This window comes from Pieris napi, chromosome 10 (assembly GCF_905475465.1).
Source record: "Pieris napi chromosome 10, ilPieNapi1.2, whole genome shotgun sequence".
In the NCBI taxonomy this organism is placed as follows: Eukaryota; Metazoa; Arthropoda; class Insecta; order Lepidoptera; family Pieridae; genus Pieris; species Pieris napi.
The window spans coordinates 79,964-103,672 of record NC_062243.1 but is presented as its reverse complement, the minus strand read 5'-3'; the positions used below and the strand labels follow the sequence as shown (position 1 = coordinate 103,672).

At 34.5% G+C, this 23,709-nt stretch overlaps 1 protein-coding gene across 3 annotated transcripts in view; it reads right to left on the bottom strand.

Annotated features, from left to right (window-relative positions):
• Positions 1 to 23,202, bottom strand: part of LOC125053118 (tensin-1-like) — a 33,946-nt gene extending 10,744 nt beyond the window's left edge. The window contains exons 1-3 of one of the 3 annotated variants that reach the window (XM_047654336.1): positions 23,042 to 23,201; positions 16,663 to 16,740; positions 3,182 to 3,412 (exon numbers count right to left, since the gene is read on the bottom strand). In XM_047654336.1, the coding sequence (XP_047510292.1) occupies positions 3,182 to 3,412; positions 16,663 to 16,740; positions 23,042 to 23,065 (333 nt within the window). In that variant the 5' untranslated portion in view covers positions 23,066 to 23,201. Of the gene's footprint in view, positions 1 to 3,181; positions 3,413 to 10,551; positions 10,661 to 16,662; positions 16,741 to 23,041 lie in introns of those variants that run through there. The other 2 variants (XM_047654338.1, XM_047654337.1) reach the window with 2 other exon arrangements.
• Positions 23,203 to 23,709: the final 507 nt, after the last annotated feature.

Below are 23,709 nucleotides of genomic sequence, written 5' to 3'. Positions count from 1 at the left end.
TTACCACTGACAATATTATGCTTGCACCAAAAATAACTCTTTAATGAAAACTTAATTCAATTTTTATACTTGTAAGACAAAGCAACAAAGCGGAATAATTAAATGAAATTTTCTTCGAATTAAGCAACATAATAAATGCTTTGTTACAACAAAGCCATTGAATCTATTTCGGAAACCCTCATAAAAGTTTAATCGCTTTTTATAACTTATCGTCCTACACTGAGCAGCTATTCCTATTTACCTAAATATACAATACAACAGACTCAATAGTTAGTTGAAATTACTATTAGCAATGAACAACCGGGTGGGAATAATGAAGGCACAGATGTGGAGGACTGAGACAATACGGCTGTATCTGCCATTACTGCAGATGAGACAACAAAAGTGCATAGCTCCCACATCACAATGTACATTGTTCTTTAGTTATTAAATGTTAACCAAACACCACAAACAACACTCAGTAATTTAGCTTCGGTGATTTGAAATTATTCTCAAAGTAGTTCACCATTAATAAGCCGTATAGTAAAAACTAAATTCTATTAAAACCTAAAGCTGATAAGTTAAACCTTTTTGTTGCTTTCACTGGGATTAACCTTCGAACGGCTTTTCTTAATTGTAAAATTAATTTCAAGGAACAAAGTTTGATCGTTATTTTCCAAACTTTAATAATAATTATAGTGTAGTGACACTACAACTCGACTTGCTACCGTAAGCAGTTTTGATATTTTGATATTTAGCTTTGATATTTCTTTTTTAAATTCAAATTTAATATAAGCCGGTTCCCTTGGTATGTTTACCTTTTAACGTACGAGCAAACGGTAATTTCGTACATACATACAACTATACTGCACAGCGGATGTGTGATGACACTCCAGACTCTTTTGCAAACCTTTTAATATTCCATGCTTATTTTAACAGGTGTTTTTAATGTATAAAATTAATAAATCTTCAATTTGCAGATGCTCTGATGAAGATTGATGCAACAGAGTTTACGGTAAGGGCATTTGGTAGAGATTCGGTGGGAACCCGGCGCGGCGGCTGCGAGAAACAACGCGTTCACAAACTCTAATTAAATCTTATTGCGGGACATTCGCGGTTGGTGACTTTATTTTTCATCTAAACATCCAAGCAATTAACAATTTAGTATTTAATATCCATTAAATTATTTCTAGATAAATAAAAAAATTTAACAGACAGTTATCGAAATGGTCTAACCTACCAAAAAAATCTTTGTTAACTTAAGAATAATGTATTGTTATCTATAATTATAAGTATTTTATTATTCTAACATTACCAATAATCATGTAAAAACGCAAACGGCAAACGTGCTTCGTTCGCGTGGCGCGTAATCACTAATCACATACCGATACCGGAGTCCCTTCGTCGTCGTCCCACGTTTTGTCACGACCACACTGACACCGAACAAAAACTACACAAATACACAACCACACGCGGCCACGACTCGATCGCCACTGGAGCTGGCAGTGGCCTTTGACGTGCTATAACTCGTTCCGAAGGCTCCGAGGGGAACAGCGAACAATGCTAACTCTTGCGCACCTGTATCAGCTCTTTTTTTACTTTTGAGGCGACGAACTTTTCTGCGCCAACCGGTCGACGACCCCACCAATTTAATGAACTTCACACGAATTTACATTGAATGCCAACATCGATCGGAGTTGTCGCATAATTGCGATAATTCATCAACGTGAGAGACATGTGAATAGACCCGCGAGTAATACTTGAAAGATGACCCTCGCCGCTCGACTCTACATGGTCGCCTTCAGAAGAGATGCCCTATAAGTCAGCAATAACTCAGAACGGCTCGAGAAGCTAATGATGGTAATAAATGAAAATCCAGGATGTATTATTCTTTTCCTTATGGGAATCAAATAACCCAAGTAACAGGATATGTTATCGTGACGGTCTAGATATTACAGAAGTTAACAATAAACATAAATACAATCTGTTAGAATTATCTCTTTTTAGCAGCGTCGGTAAGTCACTGCGTAACTAGTAGGGAGATGTATAGGAATGCAGCAACCCACAAGGTCATGCGCCGACTGACACACATTCCTCATACTGCATACTATCACGATCGGTTCAAAGTTACCTCTATTTTTAATTTTAATTCTGTCGTAAGGCATGCGATTTTCTAAGGCATTTCGGGAGAGTGCCGACAACACATGCGGTGAAACATATTTTGTATCTGTTCAAAACAACTTACATTCTTTTAGAGTCTGAAACATAATGCTGTCAAGCACACAACAGTGACGGCCAGCTATATAGATAAACTGACGGCCAGAGCTGTAATTACTTATTTGTAATAAATTGCAGGTAAATTTAACTTAAGTTAAAAAAATACAATAAATGTTACATTTCGCTTATAACTTATTTTTCTTTACTGTAGATTGTGAGGTTATCACTTTCTTCTCTGTTAAGAATTAGACCTTATTTCGATAACGTCATGTAACGTGTAACGTCATGTATGTGCATTGTTATTCTGCTCGAAGATCGCTTTTGTGGCGTTTTGTTGCACAATTATCAAGTTATCTCGATTCGTTTATTATCTTCGTTGAAATTTATGCAATATATTTTGATAATTTCATCATATTTTCATCATATTAAATCTACCGTTAAAATTAAAATATTAGAAAAGTTTTGAATTGTCGGCAGCATATCTACGTGATATTAGAGTAACTATACGAGTATATTATTACTTTTCTAGATGTCCTAATATTAAGAAATAGTAACAATTATTAACTCCGTTTGTAAAAATGTTGCATTCATTGAACTTGCTGTCGTGCGTGTTTGATGATATACTGGAGAAACAGATCGTACCCTGTCATGTTTCATTTTAAAAGCTAACCGCAAAAATAGAACTGAGAAATGGCTCACTGCCTACACTGTACGTTTAAGGTGCGAGTGATGAGGGAAACATGAACAATGAGCGCTCTACGAGTACAAATCTGCGACGAAAGATTACTGTTAAGTAGAATACGTCTTGAGGAATTAATTTGTAGTCGTAATGGCTCCCATGATGAATAACAAAGCAGTTAATATAATCGCGAATAGCGGAGAAATAATCGCAAACACCTACTTCAGGAAATCTTGCATCAAAGTAAATAATGAAAACCTTTTCATTTTATTATTGTCACTGCTTCTAAGACTGGTCGAGTATTACCTGGTGCGGATGCTCGGTCTCGAAGGCGTGGCAGTAGTGCGCGTGTGCGCGATCGCGGGGCTCACGTGCGACGAAGGCGAAGAGCGCTCGTGGCGCGTCACATGTGGCGAAGGAGATGCGACGCAAAGCGTGACTCATGCGCAGCCCAGCGCCACGTACGCGGACACCCCACACACCCACCTCCACCACGGCAGATACCGCAGGCTGACCGGCGACAGCGGTACCGCCCGGCTGAAACCAACGCGTTACAAAATTACTACCAACCGTATATATGAAGTGTATTGTTTGCAAAGCTTCTGCAAAACTTTGCTAATAAGTTTTGCACTTTTGTAGATATTTACATTTTATCACAGTCAGAATAAGTCAAAGAGATTTGTACTGTGCACGATAGCTAACTATAATTGATACATGAGAGGGGGGGGGGGGGGGGTATATTTAAAATTAGATCGAATTATGACGTCCTATAGTTTTACACTCTGATTACTTACTCGTGAGAGAGTAAAAAGATTTTAAGTAGCTAAAAGCATTATGCGTTCGTAGAACCTTTTCGATTATTAGATATGAAACATAAATTGTGAGCAATCAGTGTTACAAACCATTTTAATTATATATAATTTTTTTAATGTATTAATTAGTCCGTCCTTTACGGTCCAACCAATCACAAAATACAATATGGCTCCTATATGACGTCCTAGTCAACTGCCGCGAAACTAGAACATTTGAAAATAATTCTAGACTTTACTCTAGAATTCGAAATCGGGATTCAGAATTCGAAAACATTTTTTTTTTACTTTTGTTTTACTATTTTACAAAGTTATTTAATATTTTAGAATCTTTAATTTACGAAAATATATAATTTTATTTAAAAGGTAAATATTATAAGTAAATCAAATTGGGCCATAACTCTAAAATTTATGGCTTTTGTACAGGGATATATTTGTACTTATCAACTTAATCTTCATCGGATCTATATAATTAAATAATACATTGTTTTGAAAGCTATCAATTAAGCTTACATTATTATGCAATCCTTTGTCTGAAAAGTTGGTTTGAGAACTCGGCAGGCGAGTCGGCAGTCTCGAGTGAGCTTACAACGTGCTGTATATTGGCGCGTGTACTTTGCAGTGTAATGAGTGTATGCCGGAGCTTACACCAATAACTGAGGCTTATTCTGTTGTTTCAGCTATAAAATATTTTCCATATTTTCTATTCTCTATATGGCGTAGTCTAGTCACGTCTATTTGGAAATATGGACTTTATTCATCAACTAGTCATAAAGGAAGCAAGACTATACATAATGTCACAAGGCACAGTAGATAAAGCTTCAATTATTTAATGAAATTTTTCCAAAGTTTGTCGAACATCAGACTTCTTCGAGAAGACCTTTAAATTATTACGAAATATGTCTTGTAGAAAGTATACAGACCCGGGTCTGAAACGGGTCACCCGACAGCTTGCATGTCGGTGACCCAGCGAAGACCTACAAACTGAAAGTTTTGAGGGCAACGAGGGACAAAGAGTATACAAAATGACGAAAACTGTATAACAAAGTGTTACATAGCTGTGAGCGTTGGGACCCAAGTGTGTCATCGTGCGATAGCACAACAGAAGTGTCATTAGGCTTACTAGGTACTTGTTGTTGTAGGCCTTCGTGTAAATTAAATTAATCGAAGACCTGAGCAGCGGTGAGATCGTTACAAAAATCTTGTGTGCCAGCCGCAACGCCTCCAACAGGAAATCGGGAATTTTTTACATCAGATTATGGAGCTCAGAAAAATGGAGCGAGGGTACAGTATATAATAAAAATAAAAGTGTACCCTCGCACGTCTGTCGATAAATCTCGTAAACAGCCAATAGTTACACAATATTATTATTGTCACAAATCCAGACCTCTTAAGGTCATTTGATAGAAATTTGCACAGACGGATACTCTGCAAGCACTGATGGACACTAGTTTACAATGTTCATTCATTAAAAAAGAAATCGATAATTGTTTACCAAAAAATAAGAAATAAACTTTGATCACCCGTCTCACATTGATTATTTCATTTTACCGTGTTTTTCGATTATGATGATGAGTTCCTTATGATGGGTTCCATACCGAAATACAGTATGTCATTTTTGATTCATATTTGCTCCATTATGATATAATCTGAAGTAGGTAGGTATTTAAGACCCTTGTTCACCCCTAAATAGCGACGGCGCAGGCGCTCAGATCTTCGCGGTGCAAGTGTTAATGTGTGTCTTATTTTAAGCATAAATACAGAGTTGGATAAAAATATCACCGATTTAATGATATTAAATCCTATAAGGCCATAATTGCAATGTATAGAGATATTTATTAAAAAATAAAAGAACGAACCGTTATGCATGAGATTATTGCTAATGACATAGAAAATAACGTGAGAGCTCGTCGCCTTTTTCTAGACCAGTATTGCTTATTAGGAAGGTGGATGGATCCGACCGTCTTTGCGTCGATCATCCGGCTTAACTCCGGGTGTGTGCCCGTGCACCTAGGGTTCCATGAAGTATTGATGGAGTGGTTAGTTGTAGTTGAGGGGAACGCGTTTCACCGAGTTCTGTCGCCTAGCTTGACTTCACGATCTGCATGCCAAACTCTAAAGCTTTTTCTATATGTTCAGAACACAAAAAGACAAGATTATAAAATTGTTGTAAAGAATGGTCTGTTAAATTACATGAAACCGTTTGTCGTGCTAATAACGGGCAAAAAGAGCCACAAGTGTGTCAGAGTCGCTGAAAAACATGATAACATACCTTGGAAATTCGTTATCGGTAAAATTCGGTAAGAGGATTCGAATTGTACAATTTCGAAAAATACGGGTCCGTTTCAGTTATTATTTGTCTGCAAAAAACCTGATTACATTTCACTATCCCAACCTAGATAGGGCAATGAGATGCGAGAATCTGGATTGGACTGTAATAAAACAAGTAGCTAAAAGCAGGAAGGACGAGCAGTCAACAAGATATAAAATGCGAAATGACGCTAATAAAGCTGGTCGTCCTTTTGTAGTAGGTGATTTAGTTTTGGTAAAAAAATCCTCGTGTGATAAACAGTTACACAACCTTTATCTGCTAAAGTTACACAATATAATATGTGCCACTAATCATTGTGTAAATATCTAGATATTACTAGACATATCATAGGCCATTCAAGTACCATAAACCATTTAATTATAAATAGAACTGCGAATAACTACGCTAATTGAGACACACAATGGAAGTCACTCTATGTAACTTGCTCTACTTGATTAAATTTTTTTGGCATCAGCATACTCTAAAAACTTCAGTATATTCATTAAAACGTTATATTTATATTTTCTCATGTTATTTAGACCTGTGAGATCTCGAAGTTAAGACGCCACATTTGTCTCGTTTCATTCGTTTACTAAATTAGTAAAGAGGTATTTTAGCTAAAAGGTGACAGGTGTGAGGCGACAGGGGTGTAATCCTCTCAGCGAAAGTTATAATGCCTAGTTGTCTACGTAACACATTAGGACGCCCTCCGCCCGAACCGACACGGTGGAGTAAAGTGTAGCGAAGTGACTCTCGAACGTGCAGCTGCGGTAGAGTTGAGCTGCGCTTCTCGCTTTGAACTTTGGAAACTATATTTAAAGAGTTTTTAAATTTCAAAAGCGATGGCGGTTTTTAGTTTTTATAACCTTCCTAAATTTTTCAAACACATTATAACACCACTACATTTATTATTGATCTACAAACAAGTCCTGACACCTGTATGGTTGCCTGCTGTAGGGCTGTACCAGTAATAGTCACATCCAAGTAATCCAACGAATCCAAAACAAAGTGCTCAGGGGAATAGTCCTTGCTCCCTGGTACATTCGCAATAACGACCTCCATCGGGACCTCAATGTAGAGGACGTCGCCACAATAATAAAAATTCCAGCCCACGTACAAAAGCTCCACCATCACGTAAATGTCGAGAGTATTCAACACATTGACACCACGGCCCAAGTGAGAAGACTGAAAAGGACTAAAGCATTTGAACTAGTAAATTAGTGTGAGTGCACGTTAGTATCAAGTGCTAAACAATTAGTGAAAAAATAGAACCCAAGAACAGAGTGTCTTCCCTTTAATAGAGACTGTAAGTAGTGTTATTGGACTATTCTTATGTTAAACATCATTATTAGGAAATTAGGTTAGATTTAAATTACTTATTAGTCTTAAGTTAGGCTAGAACGTAATGTCCGTGATGTCTTAATAAAGACACATGTATTAAAGAAACCCTTATATTATCACACATAGAACTTAATCCTTTATATATATAAGTATCTATCATACTCTTCATAGTCTCTGTGCTATTCATTTATTTAAATTTGAAATAAGCAATAGCTAATTGTCGGTGGGTATCCTGTAATTTGTAAACTGTTATTGTAGGTGAACTCAGTATTAAGAAACGTTAATCTTTTGTTGTCGTATGTGATTTTCCTGTCAAGAATAAAAATCGACGTTTGACGATTGGCGGTCGTACGAGTATGGCATTCATAGACAATCAATGACTTCTTTTTACATATATTCTGTTTAATATTGGGCATCTTTATTGGTGCTCATTTTTATACTTAGTAGTAATAATCATGGCAGTAACTTATAATAATAGGTACTAAATCAAATTAATTCATTGTTTTCACCCTTAGCTGTATATAGTATGTTTCCTATTTTTTAGTAGTATTTTGTTTTTTATTTTAATTTTTAATAATTTTTAGTTATGCCCACAATAATGCCCTATATCCAAAAACTTTAATGTTGTCCACATTAATGCTCAAACTATTCCAGCGCATTATACTGATTTTCTTGCGTCAATACTGTAACATTCATCCCTTTCCTTACCACGATCTTATCTTCCTATCCTACAAATTACGTCCAGCAAACGTGAAACCACAAATCCTTCTGCTACGAAATTTTAGTAGCATAGACACAGAGCGTTTATCTGGAGATGCTACTAGGTTAGATTGGAACTCGGTGTATAATGAGAGCGATGTTCACATGAAAGTTATGGTTCTTAACACATTGCTAACGCAGCTGTATGACGTTCTTTTTCGTTCCAGTCGATTATTGAAAACGAAGTTGGGAAGAGCATCATGTCTTTCCCTCTGCTCTGACGGCAAACTTTGGTTTTGACAAATTTTTGAATGGACTAAATCGTATGGTCTTCAAATAAACCCTCATAAGAGCCAGTCCATTATCATTGGAATGAACTGAGCAAAAGGATCTTTTCTTTATCCCACGCACTAAAAAGGCTACGCAATTGTTTCTCTATTTCTACTAAAATTTCTCTTTCACATTATTTCTATTTTCTATTCTAGATTACGCTGATGTATGTTATCCAGATTTAATTGAACTGCAGCTTGATAATTTGGAGTTTTTACAACATAGATGCATCAGATTCATATTATGACTTCGTAAATTTGACCATATATCGGAATTCCGAAGAATTCTAAACTGGTTACCCATTCGATTGCGGGGCAAGATGCAGATTTTACCACTTCTCTATAATGTTATTTTCGAACCTAAAACTCTTACTCTTAGTTACTTAAAACAGCTTCAGAATCTTCTTGTTGAGCATTACTCTTCTACCTCGTAATTAGCTACTAATACATATTAGTTATGACACACTAATCCTAAGATTATCTTTTACGTTTTTAATATTATTATGTTTTTTTAGATTCAATTCGTATATTGTTACATGTAATTTTATGTTTTTTTACGCACTTCTTGTTCTTTACCCTCAGTAAGTATTTCTTTTTATATTTTCCCATACTAGGGTTGCCTGGAAGAAATTTCTTGTTAGCGATAACGCCGCCCATTGCCTTATAACTTATGTACCCTGTATTTTATATGTATGTTTTAGATAACGAAGTGTAAATAAATAAATCCGAAAATCTGTTAAAACCATAAAATAATATATACAAACAAAGAAATAAACATTTTGTAAAAGTCAAGAGACATTTGATTTTCTCTTACAACTTGGGCCTTCCATTACACACCGCCTCTCTGCGCCCTCGAGTTCTACTCGCGACTTCTTATCCCGTTTCACTATTATTTTGCCATTTCTATGTCACGAGTCGCTCCTCGACTACCTCTCCTCTAACATGACAATTAAGTCGATAAAAGTGGTTGATAATATAATTGTATATTATTAATTTGTTTTACTTTTCACCAAAATAAGATAACAGCAAAATGGTAAATACAATAATGTAAAGCAGTTGAAGTCGATCCGGCTTTTCGATTAATTGATTTATATCTTGATTGAAATCGCAAACACTCGAATCCCTATTCGATAAGCGTTTTTATTTTATTATGAATTTATCGTAAATGATCGCAAGTGTACTTCATTACTGCAATGACGCCCAGTTATTCAACGCTATTTAATACGAGTACTGAAATCCATGCTTTTTGCTTGATTAATTAGATTGAGTGCAAAATTAATTTCACTGACTAACCAGATAAAATATATAACGATTGTAGTTATTGTTACTATGAACGATGACAAAATTACAAAAAATCAATTACACTCACTCAATTTTTGCCGTTCTCAGATTAGGAATTAACTTTTTATTTAAGATGGACTATTTCTTTAAAATATTTAATTGCTATCATTTTAAAAAAGTTAGCAAGTTGCCTCTTAGCAACTTCATAAAGCATTGCGATGTGTGAGGATTGTCATCTTAAGCCCTCTATTAACACACCGAACTGAGATCAAAGATAATTCTTACACTTAATAAACCATGCCACTGAGTTAAGCAGTTATTGAATAAATCTTAACTAGTAAAAGGACGGAGGGTGTGTGTGTCTGGGCGCGCGTACCGTCGTAACACGAGAACTCGGCCTCGAATATCTCAATCGATATTTATATATCATGGGGATGGTTGCTTTTATTCATATTTTGAATCCTTACAAGTTGAATACTTACAAAATGTATATTTAATATAGCGTTACCGACTACATATTCTCACAGAATTTGGTTATTTTATAGTATTTCTACATCATCACAGAAATTCATTACTATGAAAAAACGTATACCATTTTCTTACTGCAATTCAATTAAAAATCTAGGTAACACAATATTTGAATTTGAATTTAAGTAATTAATAATGGTAAAATAAATTAAAAACAAAGATTTGATTTGCAGAACTGCGCGCTAGTAAAATTATTATGTATATTAATAATATTTTTATGTCCATGGACTCCATGTGGCTTGGTAATATATTCTTAAACAAAGGCAGAAAAACTTACTTAATACTCTTAAAAATATTACTTTCCTTTGTACTGGTATTACTGTTTTATTTGAAATAAAGATTGGACGTCATTAAGACATTATTCTTTGAAAAACTCACCCTTTAATCCCAAATCGTTTGTTACGGAACTTTACACAGCTAAGAGCTTTATTAAATACAGACAAGCATAACATAACAAGAGCGGCGCGCGACTGACGCTTTCATTTGTAGACAAGAGCCGCCTAGTTCCTAGACTACCTCTACACTAGCGTAGACCACCTAAAGGGACGGCGGATGATGCCTCGGCATAATATGATACCTACATACAGAAGAATCACATTAAACTACGAATGCTAAAAATTCTGCTAAGAATTTATTTGGAATTCGTATGGAATTAGGGTGAAAACAATAATGTGAATACTATAATGAAAATAGTGGGTATTGATTTTAGCCAATGAGTCGAATTATTCAAAACCTTTATTATGATTTTCCTTATAAATACCGTAGGCCACAACTCCGGTACTGGCGTAATAATGATCAGTAGTAAATAGCTGATATAAAGATAACATCGAGTTAATAGAACACATTATTTGCATTTTTATTTATAAACATAAAGAGTACATTATATATAATATTACACTTGGTTCTAACTACCACATTGAAACATAATGCAAATTACAAAGTTACGAAAGTTAATGAATGGCTTCAGGTGAAGAATACTCTCAAAACTGGAGGCTGTTATCTGAATCCTTGCGGGTTTTCATTAAAAATTTTCATGCGCACGAAGTTAACTCATAAAGTACTCCGCCTATATCCTTCTTATATAATATTCATGAAAAGTTACTTAAAAAACGAGCAATGTCTCCGTATAACGTAGAAATAGTTATATATCTGAATATTCCTCGGCAATTTTAGTCTTCAAATATTAAAGAACAAAGTGTAGACATTAAACTTTTATGTAGGCCTCGAGAAATAAAGCTGGAGCTAGCTTTAAACTTGACAATTTTCTTATCTCCCGTTCCTCGCCACTTCTGAGTGTTTCAAGAAATTGATACCGTTAGGGTTCCTCGCCTTCTAATTATTTTTTATAAAAAATAATAGTTAAATGTCGTAATTACAAAATCACTGAAGAAAATTGATGAAGTTTATGGTGTTGTTTAGTTCTTCTGAATGTAGGCTTAATATTCCGATGTCGAACCGCCCAAGTGAGATAAGGGAGGGTGAGGTCGTAGGAAATAGGTTAGATCCTAGTAATTGAATAGCCTCACCAATTTGTTTTTGTGTGACCAAGACGAGATACGATTATATATATATTCGAGCGATAGGCTCTTGTATCGTTACTTTATATGCTATTTAGATTGTGTAATTTGTCGCGTTTTGTTAATATAATTAAATTAACAAAATCTAAGATGTCATACACGTGATACCAGCTTTTCACAATTTGCCCATGAACCGTTCTCGGTGCTCGATATAACTTTTCACGTCATTGAGTATTTTGACAAACCTATATTTTCGAATCGTTATTAAAGAGCGTAAAAACGACGAGATATACTCGCGGAACAATAAGTGATGACCCTTTTGCAATCGTCCAGAGGTCAAGAAGGCAACGACTTGGATTTGGTTAACGATAATATTAATGCGACGAACGGTAAACTGCAACCCGCTCTGTCGCTTGCTATTTGACTTTTGAATTCATTTTAAACAAATACACTTATATTTTCTGTAGACTTCTAAACCTACAAAAATATACGAGTATACAGTAGCCGCGATATGAGAGATTTTTGATTTACCTCACTCACTCAAAACATGGATAAATTCGAATGAGTTATTTATATATAATGCTATAGAATTTTACTTTTTAACAATAAATAATAATGTTCAAGCCATGCACACATATTAGGATGTTCACTAGAAGACTATTAGTTTATTACCAATTCGAATATAAAACTCAAATGAAACTGCAGCGATAGCTATTTTATAAATGTTTCAACTTATATCTTAAAGCCTCGTCTTTAGAGATTTTCTCATGAATAACGAATCAGTTTTTCACGTTGAAAATATTTCTTTGTCTTATAAGTGAATAGTAAGAATATTTTTTTGTTATCATCAGTGAAGAGTTTTAGCTTTTGTGTTCATACGAGTACCTTGTATTCGCTCTGACTACGTTATACCTGGTGTATGGAGATTAACCTTATATAATGTTATAGAGGTTGAGAGGTAAGTTTGTTAATTAATTTAAATAATGTATGTTGGGAGATAGGGAGTTACGAAGTATATGGGACATAGACCTAAGAGTTGTATATTTTCAAATTAATAAAATACTGAAATAATTAAACGCAAATATGTAGTTATTTCATCGTACATGGATAGATATTACTTTGGCATAAGAAATAGAAAAAGAATAGGGATACTTATACTATACCCACAACTTATTTATTAAAGAACCGGAAAATTACGAAACGGTACTCTTGCCATTTTTCAAAATCTGTAGGGAATCTCCCGGCAAGGCCTTGGGAGAGAGTACCTGGCGAGTGCGACCTTTCCCTTGCCCATTAGCTGCTGGCACCTGCCACCCTAAATGTGACCTTTAGTAATGAACCTTCCCAGTGTATTACATTTAATTATGTAAAATAAAATTAATCACTAAATAAGGCTTTAAGAAGTTTATTTTTAGATAAGTCGGTATTCCTTACTAGAATTTTATTTTTTATTTTACTATTTTTTTTTTTAAATATATATTCTTCAATAGAGATGAAGACAAGAGGTGTTTTAATAGCTGGTAACTGTTGTTGTTTATAACCTTTTTGTTAATAATTAAAATTAACAAAGGTCAGTTATTATTATATTATATAAAAATATATTCTTTAAAATTAAATTATTACAGCAGCACGTCATGCTATTTATAATTTATTTTTATACTTATCTATTATCTTTATATAAAGTAAATATACATTATTTATATAGAAAGAAGTATTAAATGTAGTATATTCAAGTACTTAAACTAAACAATCACAACCTGCAACTTTGGCTCAAAATTCAGAAATTATAATTATATCAATATAAGACTTTTTGTAGAAAGCATAATTTTTTTATTAAAATTAAAACTTAGTAAATGAAACGAAGTAAAGATGTTAGGTAAAAGACTTAGATAAAGCTGAAAGAGCTTTGCTCGCAGACGGCCGTCCCTGAGGAGTCGTAGCGGTCTCGCACAGATTGGATACAGGACATTTGTTCTGCTACGAGTACTACGGCTCCGAGCTACGAACGCTCAAGGCCTCCGACAATTACCATACCATGTAGATATAACTATTATTTCAATATAGATGTATAATAAATATATATATATATTGTATTTACTTTTAGAAATTTATTCAATATAACGATACAATCACAACAATCTGTACGGTTCCTGGGTCAACGGGATTCTTTAAATAATAGAGGATATCATTTTCACTTTATATTCAACATTCACGTACAACACAATAATTAGTTAAAATATTATTAAATGCTATAAAATTGAATTCTATGCTACGCTATGCTAATTAACGGTGAAGAGAGCTAGACGCAGGCATGTGTATTGTGTATACTCTCGGGGCATAACACCGACAATTTCGGTAATCGACATGCTTATAAAACTTATAAAACCTGAGTGAGCAAAATATACAGCTTGAAGTAATTTTTGATAAAACGATAAAAAATACCTTATTCACTGTCACTGTTACTTGACTGTCATGTAAATAGTAAGATTTGAGATGATTTAGATGACCGTTTAATAGAAGCTTCAACCTTAAATGTATTCTAAAAATATATAAAAAATTATGTTGATCTGCTATAAATAACTAATTTTGTATTATATACTAACAAAAGAAAAGAACTTCAGAACAAACAGTAGAGCAGGGACCATATTTTTAATTTAAAATGTAATATTAGTTAATACGCCTTTGAAATGAAATAACAAATGACATTCATCATAGCTAGAACAGGTATTACGCAGAAACGAAAGATACAAAAAATATGAATATTTCCCCAGACACGGCATTATGTCTGTGGCCACGCTCCTAAACGCACAAAGGCTTTTGATTTGTCCGAGACTGCTTTTGCTTTATTTGCGAACGGTCGACGAGACAACAGATTAATCTGCATTCTTTCATTCTTACATACATAGAAAAGTGCTCTTTATTTTTCCGCCCAAACATTAGCACACTAATTAGTTAGGGTTTATCCCATTAAACTAATTAATTTAACCAACTCCTAAACGTTAACTAGGTGTCAAAGCTTAAAGACAAAAAACTTTTACAAAACTTTATGTACGTAAGTCTTAAACTCTTCAAGAATTCATTTTTATTAAATTGTAATTGCGTTTTAAATGATATCTCTGCAAGCTTTCATAGAAGTTCGATTGAAAAACGCTTTCATTGATCATTTTATCAGTGACAACTTCAATAGCAAAGCCACATTACATATACATCTCATCTTGGTTCATATTAATAAAGAATTAGAATAGTGAGTTTTAATACGTGATTTTGATATATCATTTTATATGAGATATCAAGGGCGGCACCCTTGCATATCGCATTGCCAATCACCACTCTCCTGCTCTAAGTGTAATTAAGCAACTCGCAGCCCCAGCAACGACACTTCTTCGGCAGGAGTAATTAAAGCAGAACAAGCTCAGAAAAGTCCTGGTTTATGCCGGTTAATGAACTTCGCAGTCATTTTAAAACAGGCTAAATAGGACATCCCGCGCCCAGACTCAACACCCGAGTTTGCATTTTTTCTTCACTTAAGATGTTTTACATCTCAAACAACCTGCACTATTGCATGTAGTGACAAAAATTTCACTTTACGTCACTTTTTAATTTTTACTTAATTTATTCCAGATATGTTTACTCTAATTTGAAAATTGTATATCCATATATTTAGTTTTAATAACTTAAATAAATAATGTATAGTTAATAAGATAAAGGTCATAGAATCGCGAAATAAAAAACCAACGTCCAGCCAGCAAACTTAAATGCGTCAACTTCAGTAAAATATATAAGTGGCGGATATCGTTCGACTAAGTGCAGTGTGAAAGTTTAAGCCTCGCATCTCGCAGGCTCTGCTCAGCAAGCGTCGAAGGATTATAATGGGCCCGCACTCAGCCATACAGAAGTTTTATATTCTGAGAAATATATTTTATTACGAAGATATGAGTGTAAACTCTCTATAACGATAAAAATGAGTTAAGTGACTTAAGTGTAATTTTTTTTATAATCAGCTTACAAAACTAACCTATTGAGGTGCCGAAATTTCTAAGAAAGGCGCCTGAGGTCATAAACAGCCTTCTCGCGTTTGTTATTGCATTAACACGTGTGTCATTATTCTTAGATTACATTGCCTGTATGAAATTTTGGTCTCGGTAACTAAACGCACTATTGTCACCTATCTATTATACGTATATATATATATATATAATTTATATATATATATATATAAATTATTGTAATTGGTTAAATTTGGTGTTTTTTCTCTTCCTTCCTTATAACGACATCCCTCTATAGCGAAGAAAAATGCTAAAAATGTCCCTTAAAATTCGAGATAAAGAGTTTATGGAGATATTGAATGAGAGGAGGATATTGAAGAATATAAGGAGATAAACTTCGTTATTAAAAGACTATAACCTATTTGAAATCCGTCTTGATCTAAATTTATCTAACAAATGTGTTTTAAAACGCAACACCTGAATTAAAAACCCAAAGGCCTAGTTTCATGAACTTATAAACCACTTCTAATACGAGCAGACTAACTCCCAAAACCTAATCAAGGCAAAACCGAAGCTTGGTTCTTCAGCATTAAGACCTATATTTAAAAGTCGCAAGAGTTTGCTTTTCTGAAATTTTGACTTTAGCCCCAAAGTTTTATGCAAATTGAAACTTTGATGTGTTTGTATAAGGTGCACAATGTGTCTACAAATAACCCAGATATAGGCTAGTCAAAGTGTGCCAGAGTACAAAAGCAAACTAAACTGAAGATGCCTGTAAAACGTTGACCTCGTCACGGGCGTCTACGAATTTAGATAATTTTCTGATCATTTGCTTACAACACATGGACGCCTGTTTAACGAAACTCTGGTGTCAATTTAACTTATAAATAAAAAAAATTGATCTCCGGCGTCATGCGAAAGGCTTTGGCTTCCACCTTTATAATAAATATTTTAACCAATTACATATTTTGAAAAATTCTACTAACCTTCATGTGTTGCAATCTCTTTGTGACGGCTTCCACCCGATCTGCCTCGCCACCCGCCGCCGGAAATGAGCCCAAATACTGCGCATAAATACGATATCAGTCAGACTGGTGCCAATATATTATTATAATAGCATAACTCTTAAATAACATTTTTTTAGGCGTAGGTGAAAAACCGCATAGTTATTTTGTTTGTAAACGAGCCGTAGTTTGATTGTATTCAATGTGCATTTATGACTACGACTGTGAACATTATGTATAAATTCTTGTAATAATTAGTAAAGCACGTTATAGAGCGAGTACCCGTGGTTGGTAATGTTTGCAAGATTTTTATTATAAACATTCGGCAATTACTATTGATATAAAAAGACAATTTAGACGAGACTAAACAAAAATACTCGTATTATAACATTGTAAATGGATATTAATGGAAAACGCCACGTGCTGCTTCAATAATGTTTCAGCACTTGGACTGGATTTTCATCCAATGTGGGGTGATATAGCGATAATATTTTATAATAAAGTAATTTAGCATTAATGTTAATTAATAATTGCCCACGAGAAAACAATAAATATAAAACTTAAATAAATATGTATAAATGAAAACTTTGGAAAATATAATAATACTTTGTAATACCTAATTATTATATAACTAATTATTAATGACGGTACTTTAAAGAACGTGTTAATTTTTAAAGTGCGGGTTAACGTGATTGAATAGTAGAAAACAATATTCAGTATAGTACATATACTTACGTAGTAGTGGTACTGTATTGTTGAAAAAATACTATAAATAAATGAAGTTATTTAAGTCTACGCAAGTAAAAGAAACCTAGTCTGGAGGCAAAGGGAGCCGTTGAGCAAGGAACGGCTTAAATATACCTCATGGGATTATCGCGTGAAAGCTGACCGCAGACTTAAGGCTCGTGTCCCCTTACAATCGCCGTGTCGCCCACCGACTACCGCCATCACTATTCGATCCATTGGAAAATGCAACTCAAGTGCAGCCGTAGACTAATAAAATTATCGTAAGGCAAAAGATTAATTAGTTTAGATAATAACCTATCAAACTGACTGACTAGAGGAAATTATGCCATTGAACGCCATCTGCATTTGCTTTACCAAACGAAGTCCTGAAATAAACTTGGGGTGTGCCATCTAGCGGGTGATGGTTACACTTGGAAAATTTTGTATGTCTTCAGAGGGAGTGTTCACAAAGCTTTAATAACTTTTTACTTTCGGTAGAGTTTTACTTACATTCTCTTGAAAATTGTAGATGGCACTATACAGCATTTGGCGAAGCAATGTATAAACTAGTGATTAAAAATGTTCATTTTTTATTTTTATTTCTGTGGCACAATAAATGAGAAAACCCCTCCTTTTAAATTTAGATACCTTATGTAAACAAGTTTCAGTAAAATAAATAAAACTAATATATTTTTAATGAGAAATGAATTATTAATTAATCATTGAATTAACTAAGTTTAATATTTTTTGCGTAATTACTAATTAAGTTTGTCTTTCTCCTGCAATATACAATATACAATAGCGCACATCTACAGTGCAACAAAGAAAAGATTATTGTCATAGTGTAGTGTAATAACAAACGCCAATATTAATAACATACTATTTTTTTTTGATAATCATTGGGTGGTGGCATTGGCAGGTGGTTCGTAATTCAACTTGATATCAGTATAGATAACGGATTTGTTGAGTCCCTATAACAGTTATCAATCACGTTTGTTAGTCGAAGTGTCACCAACTTTCGTGGACTTGACCCCAACTTTGCTCAACCTCCCTCAATCACTTCCGTTTGTGAATTTGCTTTCTGTAAACTTCTCTAACGCAATCTTAACTGCCAAAAGAATAACTATAATTGGGTATGAAATATGAAATATTCCATATCGACGTATTTCGAGTATGTTATGCAGCTTGTCACTGATGTCAACTTATACAGTAGTCGTACTTAGAGACGCACACATAAACATAATGCGTGACCATTTTTTTGCGAAGTAACTTTACTATTTTCTTAGAAGATATCATAGTAATCTATCAAATTATGTTCTATTCAAATATATAATGATAAGAAGTTTATAGTAAGCCAACCATAAAAGGAGGATATAATATGTTGTTGCTAATAAACATAGTTTTTTTAGATGTAAGGAAGAACAATTCAGTCACCGCTTACGCAGCGCGCGTAATCGAACCACTCAAACCTTTTTCAACAATTTTTTTCGTTCCGTTTATCCATTATTTATTATTCCCGCTCCGCATTAAGGTATTCTACCAAACAAACAAGCTCTTAATCTTTGTAATCTTAGTATAGATTTTCTTATCTGCGTGAAATATAAATTGGTTATGGATGCAGTACAGGACAAAATAGGGCACAAGATAAACGTTCTACTAAGAATCGAATCTAAACAGCCGATGTTAATTATATGATGGTGATGTACCATAATGTAATGGAAAAGTTTTCAGTCGCTGCAGAGTAAAGTCGAACTTCGAAATCAACATACATAATTGAGTAGTTTTTAACAGATTCCAATTCATCATATAGACTGTCAGCTTTTCAAGCGCCATCTACCGATGCAAACTTTTAATCAAAGAACTTTTCATCTTCGTTGCACGTAAAAGTAGCATTTAAATAATTTAAATACGAGTTGTTTTAGTGCGAGGGAACAACGTTCGATCGTACGCGTCTTAAAATGCAGAAGTTATGAAGAGCTTCTCGACTCATCCGTTTAATTCAAGAGGCGGCTGCACTAGAGATATGTCGGTTCACAAATTAAACAAACATTCCGAAAGCGAATCAGTGATTTTAAAAATTTTACTGTGAGTTTTATACCCTTAGGTTTCCGTCAGTAAAATATTATTAAAACAACAAATGTATAAAGTGTAAGGAAAAATAATATGGGAATTTTTAATCTTCATAATATTCGAATTCTATTAAATTTATCTCTTAATCGCACAATACAAATCTTCTCACTTCGACTATTGACATTGCAAACCTAAATGGAATTGTGTACTTAAGATTTAAACATGCTGAGACTACCGGAGAGAACCCACCAAGAATATTATAATATGATTCTGCTCTACTCTTAAAAACATGTGATTGAAATGAATTGCAAACTTCTTTTTTGAGGTCGTCAAAATATCAAAGAGCTGAAGTAATAGCGGCCGATGAGAGCAGTCGTTAGGTATGCGAGCCGAGGTGCTCAACTTTTCCTCCAGAAATTGCTTTTAGTTTTCGATTGGCTACAACTCGTAGAAAAACTTCAATTGCACCGCCCGAACCCCGCTCTCACTTCTCTTTATGATATTTTAAATCCTTTCTCGCAACTCTTTCGCCGAGGGACGCCCCTCGACTGCGACGCTTGAGCTGGACTTATCCTTTTATAACATTCGCTTGACAAGAAAATCCTATTTTTGCATTATGCTTATTTTACTCAGAGTTTTTTCGTTACAGAAACTCTATGGTTACATATACCTTTTTTTTATAAATTTTCTAAATGCCTTAAAACTAAAAACTAGTCGCTCCTTACTAATTCTTCTTAAGCATGGCAATGCCGGGTCATTTCCGTGAGCGTGTAGAGACTAAATTCAAAAGCGATAAGTATAAAAATAATTAAAACTCCGCGCTTTCAAACTCGTTCGTTAATTTAATTGCTCTGGACTTTATTTGGGTAAAACGGAACCTTTCTTCTTTTATTTTACCTGTGACTTAACACTAAATTTTCCCAATCTAACTTTGCGTATTTATAGGTAACAAACATTCATCAAACTTGAAATACAGTATCTAATTACAGATGAAATATTGTTAGAACTTAAGTAATTAAAAAAAAAACATTTGCATTTTACAATATCTAGACGCCAATGTCATTAAATTAAGTAGTAATTTACGATCCACGACGTTGGCACCATCTGGCTTTGGATTCGACTCATTTTCATATTATTTACTCACAAAGTTTCCGCTACTCATCACCGTAGCGTTTTGCACCCCTTTTGCTCGCAACTTTCGTTTCCATACAGCTACCCCCAGATAGGCTTAATACCTGAGACACACCGCCCTACCTATTTTCAGAAAAAAAATAGAACTAGCAGAAATGTGACTGCTAAAGTAATTTTGAGAAAAAAAGACTGTTTTTAAAATAACTTTATTCATCAAATTGTACGTATACGTCAGGATGTGGTTAATAAGGGTTCGAACAGAAATTTCATATTACCTAAACTAGGCTACTAAATTACTAAATGTGATACCATCTCCGTATTGAGGGCTTAATTACGCCGCATTGTTTACTGACTAAGGTTTTATTTCACGCTCTCTTAGATAACCATCGCTGCGGAGAGAAATAGATCGCTTCTATTCTAATGTTAATTCCAATCTAGTCCGTTTAAGTAGGCTTTGCAGGTCGATTACTGCAGCTTTGAGTGAGATAGGTATGTTCGATTTAGTTCCGCTTCTTTAAAGTTTTGATAACTGCAACTCACTATCTAGACACAAACCGAAATACGATTTGTGAAATATTGAAAGTGTAAAGTGAAAATATGAAATGGGAATATGATAGTATAATGATGTCGCTCAGTTTTCCGAGTCCGTGCGCGCCGACGATTTTAAAGCTATTTATCAGCGCACTTTAAAATCCATTGGAAGACACGAGGCGACCGTGCACTCCCTCTCCCTCCCTTCAGATTACAAACGTCCTTCCCACTAGAAACTGCCAACTCACACGTGTGGTCTGCTGATGTATATTTATCACAAATAGAAACTATTCGTATATCCGTACAAAAATCATAAATACATGAAGTTCCTTAACGAAATACAAAAAGCGTTTAACTCTCTGTTAGAACCATTTATAACAAAAACGGTGTGTGTTTTGTAGTTATTAAAACATGAGATTATTATACACGACCAGAAATTATTTATCAATAATATAATAATTATTCGCGCTTGAGATGCAGAGTGCACATGAGCTTGAATGCCACCGAACCGGTCTTCAGACCAGTCGTCCAACTCGTCTATAATTACAGCCGGCTCACTACTCATTCGCATTCTATTTCCATTCACTCTCACCTCGCAGCCTCGTCTTCTTTTGTTATTAGCGTCTTCATAAACATTTCCTCTTCGCACGTCACCATGCCAATATGAATATTACTGTCCACTAACTACCTATAAAGTATAACCTGACGACTAGTCATGACCCTTTTATCATTTTATTGACATACAATTACAGGTTAGATGCCTTTATATCGATCAAATAATATTTTAATTAAAGATGAGTAGCATGAATATATTAATACATAAAAAGCTTCTTTTGTTACCACCGCTTCTAACCTTTTCTCCTTAACCTCTCATAATTGTAATTATATTTTAACTAATTAAAATTCTACATAATACCTCCGGCCACTTTTATGCAAATAAAGCTGAACATTCAAACAGCGAACTTCCACGTAAATAACGGACACAATTTTGTAAGATAGGTATTAATAATTGCTAATTCAAAGCTGATAAAAAAAATTCGAATTAATTATTTTAGTCAAGGACTGTTGAATAGCAAGATGCCACAAATATTTAATTCATATGCACGGATATTTTTTTTAAATCACAAAGTTGGCATTGTATTCTTCTATCCTATTGCTTACCTAACCTTATGCCGAAATATTATGTAATATTATGCATAATATTACATATATATACATAGTCGTAGAACCGAACTACTGTAATAACAAAATTACTCCAACGGTTACGTGGTACTTGATACAATATAAATTAAGCTATAAACCGAGAAATAACAAATAAAATAATTCGTTCGTTAGCGTCACGTCGCACAAATGTTCTGTACGTGAATATTCTAGTTTTCTCAGAAAAGTCATTTTTGTGAGCTCGGGACACGGACACTGTAATATGTTTGAGCGACGATTTATTGGGTTCTCCTACGTTTAGACGTTCGCTCTACGTTTAAATAAATGCATCGTATTGGGCTGTCCCTTACAATAATTGTAATATTAGTAGGCCACACACCAACTTTATACTGTCATATAAAAAAATGTAAATCAAATAATCCTTTAATATTGTTCGCACGTTGTTTCGATAGTGCTACATAAAAATTGTTTAAAGTTCAAAGGTATACGCGATTTCTCTTCAGAACACGCAGCTCTCGAACTTTCAAAACGAAAAATTGACCCAGTTATCGACGCATCTTTCTGTATGCACATTGCACATACAACTGCAACGTCAAAATTGAAGTTATACCGCTTTGCACAATCTTTATATTAATTTTAACTAATCCAGTACATTAGATTTTTTTAATATAGCAGTCTCTATACATGGCAGGCAAATGTAAGTTTAAACTTATTAAAAGACATTTTATGCGGGATGCGATACCTTGGCATGGCGGAGGGCCAACATGTTGCAACGTCGGCCACATCGCCCCGCAGGACCACACAGACACACCGCACCACGCACTCAAAGAAACTGACCTAAACGCGACTGGTCGCGAGCACGGTCGCTCGCCGGCTGCGCAGGTTTTGCGGTCCACACTCGCTCTAGGGCTGCATCACGCACTTGTCTGGCATTATTATAAAGCTTAATTTAGGAAAATATTAAGAGAATATATATTGAAAGCAAACTCTTCACTGTCAAATAAGAGCGAAAGATTTTAAAAGTATTTCTTGCCAGCGTGGAATCGAGCAAGTGTATCGCAGCTAATTGTTGTAAATGACAAAACAATTGTATCGGAAGTAACAGCATGAGGTTATGTCAGCCCTAGCATTACGATATGCGCGGGCGGCGGGTGGTAGGACCGGTCCGCGTGACGTCACACCACATTCAGCCTACAATTAACTGAGGTCACTCACCCTACTGATCGTTGCTAGCTTTAAGTATTTCATTTATGCATATTACCTTTGATAACAAAAGTATTAAAATATTATACTAATTTATTCTTGTAAATTGCAATCCATAAACAATGCAGACTACGAAATTTATGTCCAGAGGTGTTTTCTCATAATGTTGTTGTTTATGTAACGCCTTGGAGTTGTAAAAATTATGAT